The following is a 19164-nucleotide window of genomic DNA, read 5'->3' as shown; positions in this document are numbered from 1 at the left end:
TAGCTTTCAAAAAGGGGGCAAAGCATCTCTTTCAATTTTCCCACTGAAAAGGAAGCCTTTCTGTGCAATTTTGGATCATTCATTGATATCACAGAGCTGGAACACTACTGGGACACTGCTGGAACAATATTATTTCAAAATATTGCTTAAAGAAAGGAGCCGATTAATTTTAAAAAGCTCTGCAAAGAGCAAGGCCATTATTAAGGCAGGTGTTTTTTTGTTTTTTTTAATTAAGTGCTTTGCAGATATTAATATAAAAGATCCTATAAAACTTAAAAATCCACTCACAATTTCAGATTTACTCCGCAGCCAGAGGAAGGCTCAGTGTCTACTTTCAGACTTTTTCTGTAACAGAAGGTACAAATCTAAATGTCACCTTGTATCAAGATAAAGTGTTTCACTGGAGAAACAGGACATTTGTCAGGATCATGTTTTCTGAGATGACTAATGCAGTGATAGCCCTGAGTCTGTATTGTAAAAATGTCAGTAGTGGGACAAGACTAGCTCATTCTTTTTAGTAAAAAAATGTTAGTTTGGTGTTTCCTAGTCTTCTATCAAGAATTATGCTTTGATACTCTGCACAAATAAACCTGGAAATCTAAAACTGTTTTAATTCCTAACATTTATGATCAGATGTACGACATCTGCAGCAGAGTATCTTCCCTTGGGAAAGTGATTAAATCACATCTTCATCAAATCTCAAATACACTGAAGTGCACTTGAGTCAGGCTATTTCATGGCCAGCTGAGATTTTGTAGGGCTTATCTCTTAACTCCACTTCTACTATTAACAGTGGTGATTAGGATGATTTTCATAACCCTACTTTTATCCCTCCTCTTCCTCTTCCTTTGATGCCCTTGGGTAGCAGCTTGGTTCTGGCCGACCTTTCATTTCACAAGATCCCTAGTGATGATCCACAAAACTTCAGCTCCCCTAGCTAAATTTGGCTGCATTTGGACAAGGAGTTCAAGATTTGCCAAGTGGAGGAAGGCAGGACAGGCAAATAGGTGGATAGAAGCGGTGCAGTGGTTCCTGAGGAGCCCAGGAGAAGGGAGGGACGGTCTGTGCGGACAACCTGAGGGCATCCCCCAAGGACACATCAGGACGTCTCCTTGTGCGGCACTGAGCCGCCCATGGAACCGAGCAGCGAGGGGCCGGCAGGCCGGGACACCGGGAGGGCGGGGGACCTGGGGACAGAGCCGGAGCTGTCCAGAGAAAGGCAGCGAAGCAGGGGAAGGATCTGGAGCGCAAGTCCTGTAGGGAGCGGCTGAGGGAGCTGGGGTTGTTGATCCTGGAGGAGGCTCAGGGCGTCCTTATCGCTCTCTACAAGTCCCTGAAAGGAGGCTGTACCCAGGCGGGAGTCGGCCTCTTCTCCCAGGCAACCAGCAATAGAGCAAGAGGAAGTGGACTGAAGCTGCACCAGGGGATGTTCAGGCTGGACATCAGGAGGAATTTTTCCACAGAAAAATTGATCAGGCATTGAAATGGGCTGCCCGGGGAGGTGGTGAAGTCACCATCTCTGGAGGTGTTTAAGGACAGGCTGGACGCGGCAGTCAGTGCCATGATCTAACCGAGTTGGTGTTGCTGTGTCATAGATCGCACTCCGTGATGGCTAAGGTCTTTTCAAACCAAACGAACTCCGTGAAAACCCAGAGCCGCGACCCCTCCACACCGCCCCTGCCCCGCCGAGGGTGGGGAAAAGGGAGGCCCCGCCCCCTCCCTCGAGGCCACGCCCCGAAGGCGCGGCTTGGCGCGCGCGTGCCTGGCCCGTCCTGCGGCAGGGGACGTGTCGGGAAAACTGCGCATGCGCTCTTCGTGACCCCTCTGCTCTTCCCTCCTCCCGAACGGCTGAGCGCGAAGCCCCCCTTGGCTGCTGATTGGCTGGCTGTTCCTCTCGGGCCAATGGCAGTGGCGCTTCTTTCGGCGGTGCCGTGGCGCTGTCCACCAATGGGGCCAGCGGTTGTTGCCGCCCTCCTTCCCCGTCCCGCGTGTCCCGCCGCGCAAGATGGCGGTAGCGGTGAGGGGCGCGGAGGAGCTGGAGCTGCTGGAGCGGCTGCTGGGGCTGCCGGGCGGGAACAAGTACGGCGTCCAGGGGGAGCGGAAGGTGAAGGGAGCGAGGAGGGGCCTGGAGCGGGTGGCGGCGCGCGTGGGAGGGCGGGAGTCTTTTGGTCTCCTTTCCCCAGTGGCTGCTTCCCTTCTCGTCTCCCTGGCAGTTGCCCCCAGACACCGGTGTGAGGGTGGCTGCGGTCCCGTATATGCCAGTCGACGTCTTTTTGTGCGGGATCTTATCTGTGCTCCCTCCAGCCCCTTCCCATATGTTGTGGATGTTGTAGGGCCTCGCTGCCTGCTAACCTGTAGGTTCTGGAAACGCCTTCCCTCTGCTTGTGGGAAGGATCATGATATGTCATGGAAGGGATTTCGGCTTGGCTTATACTTGTTCTTTCACCACTTTTTTTACCCTACGACTGCGAGTTATATCTGTGCTATCTTGATTAAATTATATGGGAAAAAAGAAGGTGCTGTTTTAATAATAGGAAGAGGTGTTGCTCTTAAATATTTTACTCTTTTAAAGTACTCTTACTTGGCAGGTTGTAGTGGGGTGGGAGCTGGTCCATCTACTGTGCCTGCAGTGAGAGGACCAGAGGAAATGACCTAAGATGAGACGAAGGAGATCCAGATTAGATATTAGAAAAAAATTTTCCCTCTTGTGGTGCTCAGGCATTGGAATAGGTTGCCCAGGGAGGTGGTGGAGTATCCATTTCTGGAGATGCTTACAAGACGTCTGGATGTGGCACTGGCTGATGATTTAGTGGTTTAGGGATTTGCAGTGGCAGTGCTGGGTGGATACTGGACTGGATGATCTTAAAGGTCCTTTCCAACTTTGATGTTTCTATGATTCTAGATGTCTTAATGTTTCAAAGTTTGTATGGAAACATTAGAATCCATGGTTTAAGAGGCACCTGAAGACTGAAAAATGCAATGTAGAGCAGGGAGCGTCATAAATTTGTGAGCCCTTTGATCCTCCCTCCTGGAGAAGGTTGGTTGAGAAATTAAGCTCTGCAGTTGCCTTACGCTTTGGGGTTTTTTAATTGACTGTTTATGATTAGAGTCCTGAATATCTAGATGTGTTCTTCAGTTGCAAAAGCTGCCTTAATTATTTTACAGCCCAGCTGGTATTTTAGTGCTATTACCATAAAGCATAAGGCTGAAAAATTCAAGTAACTAGGTCTGTGTGTACTTTTTCTGGCTGGATGCTCAGTGGAAAAAAACTCAATAGTAGTGAAAGACTCTTGATGTAAGTACAAAAATAATATCGTGCTTTAGTTTGCACCTTAGATTAAATAAATCTGAACATAAACAAACTGCTCTGTGTGGTCAAATAAACTTTACTTTAAAAGAAAGAGTGTTGCATTTTAATCAATTTCTTTCATTTTATGTCATAAATGCCTGAATGGGCTTCAGCCCATTGCAGTGAGTTTCAGTTCATTTGCTTCATTTTTTGATGTGGTGGTTCAGTTTCCTTCCCCACAGCTGAACACATGCTGCTGTCACTGACAAAGACATCGTGGCTAAAGCTGGAGGTGTGCTGGGTTGTCCTGCTGGTATCAGTGAGCTCCTGACTGCTGATCAGGGCATTTTGGAATACACAGGAATACAGAACATAGGAATAAGCTTTTCAGGAGGTGTGGTTGCTGCAGCCTGCTTGCTCAGAGAGAAGTTGAGTGCTACTGACTTCACAGTCTTAAGTCAGAGTCCTGAATTTGGAAATGAGTTAGAAGTCAGTTAATAAGATTTCTGCCAGTGTTAGAACAAGCAGTGTTATTTCTGCCTAACATTGTAAGAGTTTGCTTAATTGGAGCTAAAGGTGTCTTGATTTGTTCATGTTCTTTTGTAAGAATTGAAAGTAAAACAGCAAAAGTGAACACAGACTTGGTTTTGATGGCCACCTTTAGAACTCTTCTAAGTTCTGATCTATTGCTTCAAAAGTCCTTTTGAGGGAACATAAAAAACCAATAGCCATTCATAGAGAGAGACTGCTTTCTTTAATTATTTGTTTAGTCTTACACTTTCATTTCCACTTCCAGGTTCCTGTTCTCCAAACCAACAATGGCCCTGGGCTGACGGGGTTGATGACCATCGCTGCCCACCTGGTCAGGCAGGCTAGGAAAGACCAACTGCTGGGAAGCACTGCCGAGGAGAAGGCTGTGGTGCAGCAGTGGCTGGAATACAGAGTGACCCGAGTAAATGGAGGCTCCAGTAAGGAAGATACTAGGACAATTCTGAAGGTAAGGAGCACTTAATTACCTTGCCACTGAATTTTGGAGTGACTAGACCTTGAAGAAGGTTACAGTGCTAACGTGTGTATGATCATTCAATTAATAAAATTTAACAAATGCTATGGGCTTGACAGTATCACTAAGTATTGGCTTTTATTCCTTTTGCTGCTTTTCACTTTTATTGGCAAAAATATCCCAGCAGCCTGAAACAGGAAAACAGCTAAAACTGTAAAATCTATGAAGCAGAGCTCTAGAAGTACTTAGTGGCTGTAAATTATGAAGGGTGTTCCACACAGTTTTAGAGACTGTTCAGCTGCCTGTGTGAGGTGCCAGTTTCTTACTATCTTCATAAACCTTTGTTTATACGCAAGTTGGTATTGTATTCCAGGATAATACTTCTCTGATTGTTTTAAGAGCTATTCTTACTGATATGGCAGTTATGAGATAGAAGCCATGCTTGATGCTGTAGTAAATGGTGTTGATGCTGAAAGGAAGTACTGGACAGAATTGTGTGTGAAAAGTGAAATTATAAAGGAACCTCTACAAAACTGTCCTTCACATTGAGCTACTTTGTGTGAAGTCCTTGGTTTGCTGTTATTAAACTTTTCTTGTAGTCTGAAGCTTACTTCGTCTTAAACAGGTGGAAGCAGAAAAGAGAATCTCAAGGGTTCCCCTTGTTGTTTGAGCAGCCAGATGACAAAGAGCAGATAGCAAAACTTGCTTATTTTCCTTACTCCTTGCAACTGGTAAAAAGTATTTTTGCAGTCTTGTGGGAACAACTTGAAGAGAAAACTTGCTTTGCACTGTTTACAAAGTGTATATAAAAGAGCAGTGAAATTCAATCAATTTTTAAAGTGTTTATTTTTTCTAGTTTTAAAAATAAGTTTTAGATGGAAAGTTACATTGATCAGTGCTGCCAGTAAGTCTGAGTTTAGAAATTTGTGAGCTGCAAGGTTGACTACTTGAAGCTGGCAGGGTCCTAATACTTCTGGGTCTGGCAAGGTGTGCAGAAACAAAAGATAGACTGAAGCGGTATTGACACACTATTACTTAAAATCAAAGAATGCATCTTAAAATTATTCAAAACAAAACTTTGTTACTCTTCAAGCTGACAGCCCTCTTGATCTTGAGGCCTACCATGCCTGCATTGCCTATTAACTTGGTGAAAATCCTGACAAACCATTTCACTCACTTGAACCCCAAATAATCTGAGTTATCTTGGTTTCATTGTATCTGGGGAATATCTTCCATTGTTTAATCACGAGTTTGTTTACACTGCTTCTTTTTCGGTAACATATCTCTGCTCTTACTTTCTATGTGCAAATGCTATCTAAACCTTCACAGTCATGGTTACTCTACAGATGCAGCATGAAAACTCTACCCTTCAGGATTTTTAGAACTTGATTGAAGGAAGCACTGACTAATCAGGGTTTAACTTCAGTTTTAGGTGTGGTAAGACAAGGTGGCCCTTGGAGGTACCTGTTGTCTAAACTTTTATGACAAGTGTCACACAGTTTCAGTCATTCTTCAAACAAACTTGAAACTTGTGATGCCTTTTGTTCTCCAAAACTGGGAATACCATATGAGAACAAATAACTAGCTTCCATTTACCTTTCTTGCATTTCTGTTCCTTTAAAAACTGAAAGCAAGTTTTCTGTCTTGTTATAACAAAATTTGTCTGCTCAGGATGGTTTTAGTGACAATACCTCCAATGTCAGCCCATACATGTGAGTATTTGCAGAACTGCATTGGAGCATTAAAACCAGATGCAGAGATATTGTAGTTTCCTGCTGAAGCTGGGATCTCTTTTCAGCTTTGGCCTTAGTCATTGTGTAGAAAAGACAATATGAAATACAAATGTGTAGATAAATCAAGTGTTTCCAAGCAAAGCAAAATTTCCTTACTGAGAAAATATTGGTGCTACTTCAGAGAGAATCTCTGCCTTTAAGTGCATTTAAAAGTTTTCCTGTGATTTTTTTTAAGCAGGTGTTGAATAACCAGAATTTGTTTTAACACAAGGCTGCTGTGGAATTGTTTCAGCACTAATAATTTCATAATATAGCAATTAAGGGCTTTTTTTTTTGTAATTTGTTCTCTTGCCACCATGATTAATCAGAAGAGGGCCAGCCTACCATTAAACTGTACTGTGCCAAAAGGGAGTATGGGTGAAAAAAAAAAAAAAGAAAAAAATAGGGAGGGAAGTCTGAGACTGTAGTTTTACAACGTGTCTGGAATACACAATGGCAGTCTTGGGACGGTTGCAGCCTAGAGCCACAATTTATAATAAGCTGTGCCAAAACAGTTCAGTCACTTCTGATATAAACTTTAGGCTGCCTGTATTTAACCCTCAACTGATGTGGTTCTACAAAATGTCAGTAAATAACTGGTTTCATGTTTGTTAATTTGAACAGGAAGCATTTTCTGTTTGCTTTACAAAAATGGGTTGTTAAATTGTTCTTACTAACGTGTTGCCTAAAGCTGTTACTTGGCAGGAAAATAATGGTGAAACAGAAAATCTCAACCAGGGTTTTTATATTCATCCAGAGCAAATGCCACAATGTTCAGAATGGGCCAATAAAGGGCTTGTTGGGTTTTGTCTAACTTTGATTTGTGCTTCTTTTCTTGACAAAATAAAAGGGAGCAGTATTTTTGCTCCAAATCTATTCCTCAGCAGATCCATAGGAATGATGAACGTCAGTAGCAGTGATAGCATAATACCCAATGCATTATATTAACTTTCTTTTCTATAGGATAAAAGAGTATAATCTCTTGTTTCATTGCAGTTTTAGTTAGTCGTAAATTAAGATGCATAGGAGAAAAAAAGAAAAAAAACCTGAAAATTTTTGAGTTGTCATGCAGGATAACTAGTGGTTTTTCTGCTCCTCAGGGAAGGAACTGAGAACCTCTGTGCCATCAATTGTCTACTTAGGTGTTAGTGAATTCTGTTCAGGAGATTTTAATATCTTTGCTTTATCAGTTTTAGGTATTTTAAACCTGAGGGTTCTTGCCCCCTCACACCCCATTTTCAGAAACCTCTGGCAAATATCTCATAGCTTTTTAAATTCACATAAAAGCATCCACATAAATGTGGAAGCCTCTGGTCACTGAAGGATAATGATAACTAAGAATCTTTGTGTAATACTTTCAGTGTCTCATACAGAACAATGTTCCATTATTTCAATTAGCTTTATCACAGTCTCCTGTGCTGCCTGGATGTAATCATGAAATCCAATTAAAAATCTGAATAAGAGAGCTGTAATTTCTATTTAATATGCTTGCTTGAAAAATTAGTTTCCACAGGTACAAAAGCAGGTTAATCCATGCTCTGTTCATGCCATTAATCCACAGGTCTGCAAACTGTTTTTTGAGAGTCCTGAATGGGATGTGTTCCTGCTTTGGCAAGCCTGTCCAGCAAACACTTCAAACTTCAATTTTGTGTTCACTTCTTTACCTCTTTCATTAGCACCAGGATATTTTTGCACACTTACAGGTTTAAAGATTGAATTTTTATTATTGCAGCATTTATCAATTAATTTAATAATATAATATTGTTCCAGACCATGTTTAGCTCACAGTTTGTCAGTTAGAGAGAAGAGTCTTGCATGAGAATTAAAAATATGTCTGTGTACCAAAAATGTAGTTCTGCTTTTCTTGGATGTGGCTGCAGAAACCCTTTCTTGGGTTCTGCGTTGTCAGGATCTTTCCTGAAGCATTTGGGAGTGCTCAGCTTTTTGTCTTTGCGTGGTTCGTGAGATATAAAAGCATTTGGGGCATAAATGACCTCAAGAATCTTGCTGACTGAAAGGACAGGACGTGCTTCTGTGTGTAAGGGAAGCACATATACGAGTAGGGTGTTGTGGGCAAAATACCCACAACAAAATCAGAGTATGATTATGTGCATTGGAAGCTCCTGAGTTGTAAGAAGCAACTGTTCCTTATCAGAGTCACTGTCACAACTGGCAGTGACTGGCAGGGATTCAGCAGTTTGAGCAGATTAAATGGATTAGGGGCCATTGGATTGCATATTGAACAGACAGAAAGCAGTGCTGGGGGGTGCTCAGAAGTGTGCTCTGAAAGGGATGTGTTGAGCTGTTGCTAGATAGAGGCTGTAAATTGGATTTTTTTTTTTTCCCATAGAACAAGCAAATGGAAATCTATTGTTAGTCCGTAAATAATGCAACAATTATTCTTCCTCTTGCTTTTCTCCCCCTCCTACCCAAAAATGGTGTTTGAATTGCTGCAGTTGCTCAGTGTATGTTAATGCATTGTAATGCAGCTATGCCTTGAGTACCTGTCTGAAATTTGAGGAGTTTCCCGAGGGAATGCAACAGTAAGTTTATATAGTTACAAGCAACTTCCAGGACTATCTTAGTTTTTTAATCCTGTTTTTATATATATGGAATTCGTTTAAGTAGTGGCATTCAGTACATGAAAGACAAATGTAACAAAGATGACAGCCAGCAGACCTGAATTTCCTGCATGTGATAGAAATTCTGTAGTTTTACATTCATGTTTTCATTAATCTCTCCAGGACAAGAACACTATTTCACTTTAATACTGTGGTCATTTAAGCAAACTTGACTTTCAGGAATTTTAGCACATTTGGCTATTAGCCAGTAGTATAATCATCCATGGGAAGCATAACCCATGAGGCAAGATTAACTAAATGTGTCTAATGCACATGAAAAAAGTATGATATTTCTGAATTAACGTGACTTGCAGAATTAAATCAGAGTATCTGTTTATATTTTAGGAGAGGAAAGTACATATTCAAAACCAGAATTGTAAACTAATGCTAATTTATACAAGACTAAACCATTTTTGTCAAGTTTAATTTGCTCAGTTAACTGACTTCATAAAATTTGATGAACCAGAATAAGTAATTGTTCACGCTGTAATGGCTTACCTTGCCTTTAAAGTTTTAGGATTTTTTTTATTGTTGAGTATTTTGAGTGTACACTTACAATACAAAACACTGAATTAGCATGCTGTAATTTCTTTGATGTGGAAATCCAAGATTTTCAGGCAGAAAAATAAATGTCGTGATGGTACCTTCAGAGACAATTAGCTTTTTACTTTACAAAATCCTGATTCTATAGCCTATGCTAAGGGGGAGGAGGGGGAGAAGATATAATTTCAGTGGTGTTAATTTTCATTATCATGCATGTGGAATTTCTGGTTAATTGAAATGAAAAGTGCTGGTCAGAGAATTTGTTTCAAAACAGACAAATTTGTGGGATTTTTTTTCTAGTAAGCAGATCTTTAGGTTTGGGGTTTTTTCTTCCTGCAGTTTTCTTAACATTGGATTTGCCTTTGTGTTGCATGTAGGAGATTCCACAGAACTGTAGTTACATGTTTAAGGTAATTTGATTAGTAACTAAGATGAACAAAGCAGTAAACCAGTCTAAAGAAAAGGAGCTACATAGCCAGGGACACTTGACCTTACAGAATTTTGACTATGCAGGGGTTAATATGTTTCCCTGATTTGCTCTAATAAAAGAAATCAAAGCAGGCATGGGGATGTTCAAATATTACAGAGGGTACAGGAGTCCTGTCATAAAGAGATTATCGAAGAACAGTAAGGTAGTTTAACATAGTTGAGCTTGTCAAAGGCAAATGCAAGGTTAGATGTCCTAAAGGCTCAATATTCTAGTTTTGTGTTTTGGTCTTGGTTTATTTTCAGTATATGCATTACAGGAAATCCCTATATCATTAAATTATGTAACTACAAAAAGTGCGACATGCTTAAGGCCAAATATAATTTTTAATTGTTCACTAAGTATTAACCCCCTACTCCTTGCCCAAGACTTCTTTTTGCAATAAAATGTTGTCTGAAAATGGAACATGCTATAATTGAGACTGAAAAGTTAAAATTTTTGAAAGTGTTAGTTACATTTAAGCTGTTTACCTCTGTTTCTAGGGCAAGGGGAGGGAGTGGCTTAAGAAGATACTGTGTGCTTCTTTTTTTTCCTTCAGATAAGGGGAGTTTCCAAATCCAAGGAAAAGCTGGGGAACTGTTTTTGTAGATGTGTAAAAATAATACTGTATAACTAAAGCTGGCTTATGCTGGGGTCCAGGTTAAAGTAGGTAATTTTATTGTTACATTTATTTAGAGAAAAGTAGGGGGCAGAAAGATGCATAAAGCGGATGACAAGTAGGTAAGATTTGGAGAAAAGGAAGGACAGATAAAGAGGTAGAGCTGATGTGTGATTCCTTTGTCCTCAGAACTGATAAACCTGAACAGCACTGAGCCTGTCAGCCTCTTGTTTTCTGGCAGAGAATGGTTGCATGCAGAAAGCCATAAAAAGGAGTCTTCCTGTTAGTACTCACTTGACATAAGAACCTGAATGGACTACCCACCCTCATAGCCTCTGATCTGGAACAACTGAGAGATGATCTTAAAATGCTGAAATTCTCTCTTCTTGGCAACTTGGACAGCAGCTGAATTGGCAGTATCAGTCATAAAGAATTGCTAGCAGTAATTTCAACATTAATAAAAGCAGGTGCCAAGTGATAGCAGCTGATGGGTATCAGGTTACCAGCATCAAGCTTGAAACACCTTGTCTCCCACCCCACTATTCCTGTGTGCTTCCATAGTTCTTAGACATTTGGAGTTCCAGAACCTTCCTGACCAGCTGTAAGGAGTCCTGGAGGACAGGTATAGCTGCTGCTGGAAGAACAGTATGCTGTCCTTTTATCATAGGACTGTATTTTCTATTAATCAAATGTTAAACATTTGAATTTGCAGTCATAATAAGTGCACAACTACCTAATTTTTGAGTTTCAGTAATTTGAAGCCAAGAAAAGGCAGACTTGAAAGTATTTCTGTGAAGCCAGCTTAAAATAAATTGCATTTGCATTTACAAAAATTTTGCTACATATAAAGCACTTTGTTTAGAGACCAGCATTTAAATTTTACCTAATTCTCATTGTCAAATAATGATACTTTATTTTGTTATCTTCTCATTTATTTTCTAGAATTTTTTCTTCTTGTATTGTTTGTTTTGTTTGCTGAATTGGGATAATTTGATACTGGTGTTTATTTCATATGTGTGGTCTCCAGAGGAGATTTGTATTATTTTTAATAGCTCCTTTAATATATTGCTTCCCAAAGTCAATACTACAACAGTATAATGACCTTTTCCTTTTTAGGATCTTAACATGCACCTTGAAGATAAAGTCTACCTTGCAGGAAACATTTTTACCTTAGCAGACATTTTGATGTACTATGGATTGCATCATATCATGGTAAGCATTATTTGCATCATTTTTATATGTAGAACTATCATAATTGTTACTTATCTAAAGGGCATTATATTGTTGTAGAAGCTGACCTACTGAATGGAGCAGAACAGATGAAGATAAAACTTAGTTTTAAATTTTCATTTTATTCTTTAATATTTAGCTATGGATCTGTCAAAAGACCTGTGGTGTCAGAATGCTTTAGTTTCCTCTGCAAAATGTAGCAAGGATGATTGATACCTATCCCTGTGTTTCTAGGATTGAGAACTCTTGCCTGTTTGAGTATGAAACACGACTGAACTACAGAACTACAGTCACAGAAGTACATGGGGAAATAGATAAATGATGTGTCAGAAATGAAAGTACTGACTTCTTTAGCATTAGAGAAATACAAATGCATGTGTAAATTAAGCTCCTTAATGCATGTAAAAAAGTTTGAGCCATAACAAATTGTCATTTGTGTTTCAAGTGATAAGACTTGATAAGGTACATAATATGAAAATAACTTGGGGAGCTGGTGCTTAGGAGGAAAAGAAAAAAAAAACCACCCCAAAAATAAACTTGTTCTGAGTGGGGAAGAAGTTGAGATTATTTGTAGTCCGCTCAGGCTACTATGAAGTGCTTAAAAATTGGTGCACCTTGAGTTCTGAGCCCCAAGTGTTAATTTAAAGATAAAGCAGTAGAAGCTATTTGCATTTTTGTGGCTGGAATGTGTTTGTAAATGAGCCATTGTCATTCTCTGGAGTGGGAAGAAGCCAAAGGACTCGTATAAAAAGGTCTGCTAAATTCTCAGGAAAAGATGAAATCAGTCAGTTTTGTATTAGAAAATTGATGGAGGGAGTGAGGATAATTAGAAGAAGATGCCTCTGACAAGTACAAGTGTGTCTGAGAATTGAATTCAATCAACTGGGTGGATGATTACTTTTATACAATTAAAAACAGAGCTCTGGGAGAAGTGTAAAAGAATACTACATTTCAAAATGGAAGCAGAGGGGAGGGGCAATCAAGTAGTGAAATTCTACCAGAAATGAAAGAGATCTTATGTATCTGTATCTTGACTGTCCAGGAGTAAAAGTTCAAATGAGTGTCAAGCAGGGGAGAGGGAAGCTTCATTTCAGGTTTTTGAAAACATGCTAGAGTAAGTCACATAGAATTAATTCTATTAAATCATATTTACCTTGTAGAATATCTTTAGCAGTAGGATAGATGTGTTGATTACAGTGTCAGAATGGGTTACCTTTCACATATGATATGCAGACATAAAAAAGACTGTAAGTATTTTCTAAAAATATGAATGTATATTCTGTAAGAGTACAAGTTCAAATGAGACTTTTTTTAAAAAAAAAAAAAACAAAAACTTGGCAGGGGAAAATCCAAGCATATTTTAAATTTAGAGTTTGCTCTAGAGTAGACCACCTAATCAAGATGAAAAGATACAAGTTATTGCTTTGGGAAATAGAACAGATGGTAAAAACAAATGACTTGGTGCTCCTGGGTGCCTGCAACCATCCAGACACTACTCAGGACAAGTTTATAGTACAGCATCTGTTTCTGAAATGTTTGATTTCATCAAAGGTAATTTTCTGAATCAGAAGGGTATAAAGGGCAACAGGATGACTATTCTAAATAAATATGAAAATATAGAAGCTACTAAGTAATTCCTACTTAAAAACCTGTATTTTGAAGGTTTCAGAATTGATAGGCATATAGAGGCAGGATCTTGAACTGTAGAAGCTTCTGATTTTATTTTTTTAATGTCTTTTAATTATTTTTGTTTTTCTTGTAATTGGAAGAAAGTATGTCCAGAGCTGCTGCTCTGCCCTAAGCTTTATGGGGGAGGCAGGGAAAGCTGCTGTATCTCCTCATGTGATGTGGTTCAGAGAAGCAGTTTGTCATATCCACCACTGCTTCAGCTAAGCCTTGTGCAAAATATCAGTATGTGTTTCCTAGGATGCTTTAAGAAAGGAGGTAGAAATGGGGGGCATGGGGCAAACCCACAGATCTTGCTGTCCATCAAGTTGTCTAGAAACTGATCTGAAAACATTACTGGTAGTACCTTAAAGGTTAATCTCTGATTTTGATAGACTGGAAACTACATGCTAACACAGAGATTAGTGATGGGATACTGTAAATATTACTGACATACCATGATCGTCCTGAACAAGCCAATTAGTAAAACTTTAAAACCCTTTTGATGCACATTTCTTTGGAAAAGTTTTTAAGACCAACCACTTACGTACCTCAGTTCTTCACCTGTGGTATCTTGTGGTATTTTTCTGAGTATAGATCATGCATCTTTGTATTCATTCCACCCCTCCCACTTTCATTTTGCCCTTCCCATTATCCAGGAGGAGTTCTGCAGTCTGGTTCTTCACTGTCCAGGCTTATCCATTTGAACTGACAGTTTGTTTACTGAATAGCAGCAACTCTTAATTCTGTGGTTGTGTGCCTGCCTCTCATTCTTCCTGTCCCTTCTAGTAATCTTAATAAACACAAGAGTGCAATGTGTTTAAAAATCCGTAGCGTGGGAAAAGAATTATTATTTCAATCAGTGAGAGTCAGATTCACAGGTAGTGTTTCAGGGCTTTTGCAGACTGAATGTGTTTTGGGTCTTCTAATTAGAAATACACATTCATAGTAATAAGGCAGGAACTGTGTAGTACATGCTGTTCTGCATCATAATATAGGTCACAAATTCCCAAATAGTGTAATGCTTGATACTGCCTTTCCAATCAATGTGATCTACATTGTCATATATAATTGACGTTTCTGTGCATGTAACATTAATATTGTTGTCTTATAGACACCTCAATTCCAGAAATACATATGTGGATAAATATGAACAGTAAAGTTCTACTAGGTTAAAGCATAAATTGCAAAGAAAACATAAATTTTAGAAGCATTGCTTGAGGTTAGCTTAAGCAATCGGTAAGAATTAAATTCCCCCTGTAGTAATGAACTTGTTTTCTAATATGGGGAATTTTTAAATTTTTTTTAAATGTTTCCAGATGTCTTCAGTCTTAAATATTTTTGACCAGCGCAAGTCCAGCTTTATCTCAAGAGAAATAATCAATATGATGATTGATCTGCTTTTATACTTCAAAAATGTTGTCAGAACTAAGGAACTGGTCTAAACTCTATATGTCTGACTTGAAAATTTCTTTAATAAGGTCTGGAAGATTACTTATGGGTGAAGTTTATATCTGCAAATGGAAGACGCCTCAAAAATTTTGTCAAAATTGTGGTGTCAAACTGAATATGATCAAGTACAAAACAAACTAAGCTGTTGTCCTTGAGTCAGAACTACTAATATTGAAATGTAGTAAGACTACAATAGTAGTTTATTTTGGAGTTATTTTTTCCATATAGAACATTTCCTGTAATAAACAGATTGCCATGGCTTTTTGGTAATATTCACTGTTATGTTGCTTATTTTCTTACTGAGGTAACAGTAAAAATGGTTTTTAAACTGAATTGCAAAAGAAGCAACTTTAACTTAAAGATAAGATGTAACTTTAAGCTTATTCCTTTAACAGCAGAAAATTAGACAAAGCTGTGTGAAAGTACATGTATGTTATGAAATACACCATCCAGCTTGTGGGTTTTTTCTCTTTCTCCCATATCTAAAGGCTAAGTTTAAAAAGTCAGATAGTATCTATCCTTTTCTTGATGCTGAAGAGGTTCATATATAGGCAGGTATTTTTAGATTTTCTGTGACCTGCAGGGTGTGGGAATGGGGCTTTATGCCTGCATCCCCAATGCTACAGAAATAAAATATAATTAAAGCTTGTGTATTTTTAGCCCTTTCAGAAACTCTTAGAATTGCATTGTATGATAACCACCTTGGTGCCCCTCGATGAGCTTTGTGGTGGAAGAAAAAGATTTTTTTTCATGACATGAAAAAAAAAGTCTGTCAAATTAAGTGTCTCCTTCTTTGCTATTAAAATAATTGCTTTAATAGCAAATAATTATTTTAACAGCAGAACAGCAGCCTTTCTTAACTTGGGGGAATTATCTAATTTAATGAGGAAGAACAGAAAATACCCATCTAACAAAGTGTTGTAAAAAATGCCATGGAAGTGATCTCTAAACAATTAACCTAAGAGTTATGTTCTGAGTAAAAAGTAGAGCATGCCACAAAGTGCTTTTTAATATATTTCACTGATAGAGTACATTATGTAAATAAGTAAAAATATCTTGCTTGTTGTGCCTAGAGTACAGAAAGGGGTCTTATTATTAGCATGGCTGTCTGTTTTGCCCTTCAGATGTTTTTTCACTACACTAACAGAATGAAAGAGGACTAGTGTTCAAGACTTCTGGTTTTTTATTTACATTGGAGAAATGTGAAGCTCGAGAATTATCAGTAAAAGATTATGGGAAGGAAATACTGTATCTGCTTCAAAATCTAAAATTTAGCTCAGCCTTTCCATAACCATTAAAGTCATTAAAGACTTTGAAAAAGGTTATTGTAAACTCAAGGAACTTAAAGTTTCAGTATTTTAGTATTTGCTCCTTAAATACCTTTCTTCACTTTCAGTAGTTTTAGGCTGCCTTAGAGCACACACATTGTTCTTCTAACATACTGTGTTACTTGTAAATGGTCCCCCAGCTTCATATCAACCATCAGCATCCAGCTACCATTAATTATAACACACTGCAGGTGATCAAAAGCATCTTTCCCTAAATGGTACTGCTGGTTTTTTTGGTCCTGAACGTACTGCACCTGTGGAAACTCAGGCAGTTTGTGAAACTGTGTTATATTTCCATAGCTTCCACTTTTCATTTGTAATGCTTTTTAAAATTCTAGATTCCCCCCCTCCCTTTGTTAGTGCTGTTCTGGTTAGTACTATTCACTTGGTTAATTGCCAGTAACTCTCTTATACTTCTAGAACAGCAAAAATATGTGGCTGTTTTTTATTGTTTTTCTGTGTATTGCTATCTTTATCTACAACTGCAGGAACAATGTTTACATTTCCATGCCAGCAGCAAGAAAAACAGATTTTCTCATACTGCCTGAACTAGGGTTTGTAACAGTACAAAATTGCAGAAGGAAATATATTTGTAGTGCTGGGCTTGTATTCAGCAGGTGCGTTCCCTAGGAAGAGCAGCTGCTTGGGTTCAGGAGCAAGATCCCTGCTTTTTGATTGCTGCCACAAGTTACTATGCTTTCAGCTTCCCATTAATTGATCTTAAATGCTATGTTCCACTGGTTTGGAATTCCCTTCTGCAACTCCTTGAAATTCTTCTTCCTCAGTATTTTTTCACTGGTCCATCTTCTAGTATATATTCTTATATTCTTTTAGCTGCTACAAAATGTTTAAAGTTTCCCAGTTCTAAGCCAAGTGCTGGGCTGTGTGAGAGAGCAGCAAGGAGAAGCAGCAAATCTGATGGGCAACTCCTGGAATCAAAAGGGTGGTGTTTCACAAGGTGAAATATAAGACAAGATGTGGGTTTAAAGAGCAGCTTTTTACCCATATGCCTGAATTAGTAAAATTAGTAGAACCTGTAAATTAGTATGTTTAGCTCTTTCTGTGATCCAAAGTTTGTTGAAACAGATCTGTTTCTAGCTGTCTTGTGCCCAAGACCAAATTTTCAGTGAACCTGCAGCATCCATAAAATCTTGTGGCTGTAGAACAAAGTGTAAGGAATATGCCATCTGTTTAGCTTTTGAGATTAACCTTGATTAGCTTTAGAAATCTAAACATGAAAAATATTAGGCATATCTAGATCATTATTTATCTGTTAAAACTGTCCTCTATAAATGTGCCTTTTTTCATTGACTGCCATCGTTGTCAAGATTTAAGTTAAATTTAATTAAGTTTAAATTAGATGGTTAATTATCTCACTGAAAATGAAGTGAGGTGAATCCTGCACTGATTGGTTTCAGTATTGGTGAGCTAGGATAGGGTAGTTGATGTGAGGATCACATTTTGTTCCTGATGCGGGTATTACAGTCTTTTTTGTGAACTACCCCATTTGTAATTCAGTTGTAGTATGTTAATATGAGAAAAGAGATTATGGTCTAAACCAAAAAGCCAACTTGATAACAGAGAAGTAAGAAGACATAAAATTACTAATCAAGAATAGTAATACAGGTGATACAAGATGGGGAATAGTTCTGCAGCTTGAAAGACTCCGAAGTAACAACAGACTTTGTAGGAAGGCTTTGAAGATGCTGCTGACCTAAATTTGAAAGACTTTTAAAGGTAGAATTTGGCTCTGTAACTGTATATAACTTTAACTAAGCCAGTCTTCTGATTAAAGATAGGCTTGAAGCTCTGCATTAATCTTAGCCACATAGCCTGTGACAAGGAGCTGTTGCAATAGTGTGATAGAGACTTCTCCCTGATTGGTCTTGAAGCTATTCTGTGTGATAGTACTTTAAGTATTTTTATGAAGTATGGGCAGGCTTCCAGTTTGTTTTACTGCTAAAATTTGAATCATGCCATTGCTATCTTAATAATGTAAGCTAGCAGATCTGAACAGTTAAGTTATGCTGATTCTTAGTAACTATTCCATTTTGAGCAATAGTCATACAAAACAACTTCCAATTATTATATCCAGTCTGAAATTGCCTGGGGAAAGCTTACTTCTGTACTTACAATACGCCTTGAAACATGAAATAGTCGCTTTGCCTGTGAGACAAGACTGTCTGCTAAATGAACAGGAAGGGGTTGTGGAACTCTCCCCTGCACCACACAGTGCTGTATGCTGACCCCATGAATAGAGAGATGCATTAATTTGTGCAAGCTTTTTCCCCCTGTCTATCATGCAGCTGTATATTCCACCTCCAGGTCTGTTCCTTTGAGTAGATTAAATTTCCATACATATTATGGGTTTGAGTTTTACTATGAAATTAGGATAGAATACTGCTGGACTGTAACAAGTTACTTGAGTTTAAATCATTTGTAAAATGATTCACTTTTATTTTGCCTTACCACATGTTATGACTAATAATACAGTGCCTGGTGTTACTGGTGCCTTGTATTTATTCCCCGTGCAGGTGGACCTCACAGTGCAAGAAAAGGAGAAATACCTTAATGTGTCTCGTTGGTTCAACCACATTCAGCATTACCCAGGTGTCCGACAGCATCTGTCCGATGTCATCTTTATCAAGAACAGATTATACACTAATGCTCATTAAGGAAAATCTTAATGTCGTGTTGGAATGAGGTGTGGGAGTTTAGAAGTTGTACTGTCCAAAGCCACTAACCTGCAAATACTGTTTTGTAACCTGTATGTGAACTGAAACTGTCAATGCCTCAAGTAATACAACTGCATTGAATTGCTGTTGTTCATTCAAGAATTTGAACTAAAGAATTGTTATTGTGTGTCTGATTAAATGCAAAAATGGTAGAAAGATGGAAACGGAGTTTTAATTCACTATTTTTTTAAAAATTTAAATTCTTTAAAGTAAACATTCAAGTAAAATTACATGATCTTTACCATCAGCTGTTCACTCCTTTTGCTATTTATTGAATTTTTATGTATGTCAGCCAGCTTTCCTTTCATTTTGTTTTCCATGGATGTTTACACTAGTTTTGTACAAGTTAAGAGCTATATTGTGTGCCAAGGATGTGAAAAAAGGGAACATGCAAATGTTACAAAGTATTTATGTGACCGAATAAATTATTTTAAAACTGTA

General features: G+C 38.4%; 1 protein-coding gene across 2 annotated transcripts; it reads left to right on the top strand.

The window, feature by feature from the left end:
* Positions 1-1887: 1887 nt before the first annotated feature.
* EEF1E1 (eukaryotic translation elongation factor 1 epsilon 1) lies at positions 1888-19164 on the top strand. Of its 2 annotated transcripts, none has more exons than XM_088062579.1 (4): positions 1888-2079; positions 4086-4286; positions 11430-11525; positions 18523-19164. In XM_088062579.1, exons 1-4 carry the CDS (start codon positions 1903-1905, stop codon positions 18661-18663), a joined length of 615 nt encoding a protein of 204 aa, XP_087918705.1. In that variant the 5' UTR covers positions 1888-1902; the 3' UTR covers positions 18664-19164. The 2 variants fall into 2 exon arrangements, with proteins under 2 accessions (XP_087918705.1, XP_005525359.1); XM_005525302.3 differs by having other exon boundaries at positions 1949-2104.

This window comes from Pseudopodoces humilis, chromosome 1 (assembly GCF_049639895.1).
Source record: "Pseudopodoces humilis isolate 2021_Gansu_Grassland_sample_001 chromosome 1, ASM4963989v1, whole genome shotgun sequence".
NCBI lineage: Eukaryota > Metazoa > Chordata > Aves > Passeriformes > Paridae > Pseudopodoces > Pseudopodoces humilis.
The sequence above is the reverse complement of the archived record's forward strand: the minus strand, read 5'-3'. Positions and strand labels throughout refer to the sequence as shown.

Coding starts and splice junctions, on each gene's coding strand:
- EEF1E1 (XM_088062579.1), top strand. CDS start 1,903: ATGGCAGTGGCGCTTCTTTCGGCGGTGCCGTGGCGCTGTCCACCAATG. Junction 2,080..4,085: donor GGGCTGCCGGGCGGGAACAA/GTACGGCGTCCA, acceptor TTCCACTTCCAG/GTTCCTGTTCTCCAAACCAA. Junction 4,287..11,429: donor ATACTAGGACAATTCTGAAG/GTAAGGAGCACT, acceptor TTTCCTTTTTAG/GATCTTAACATGCACCTTGA.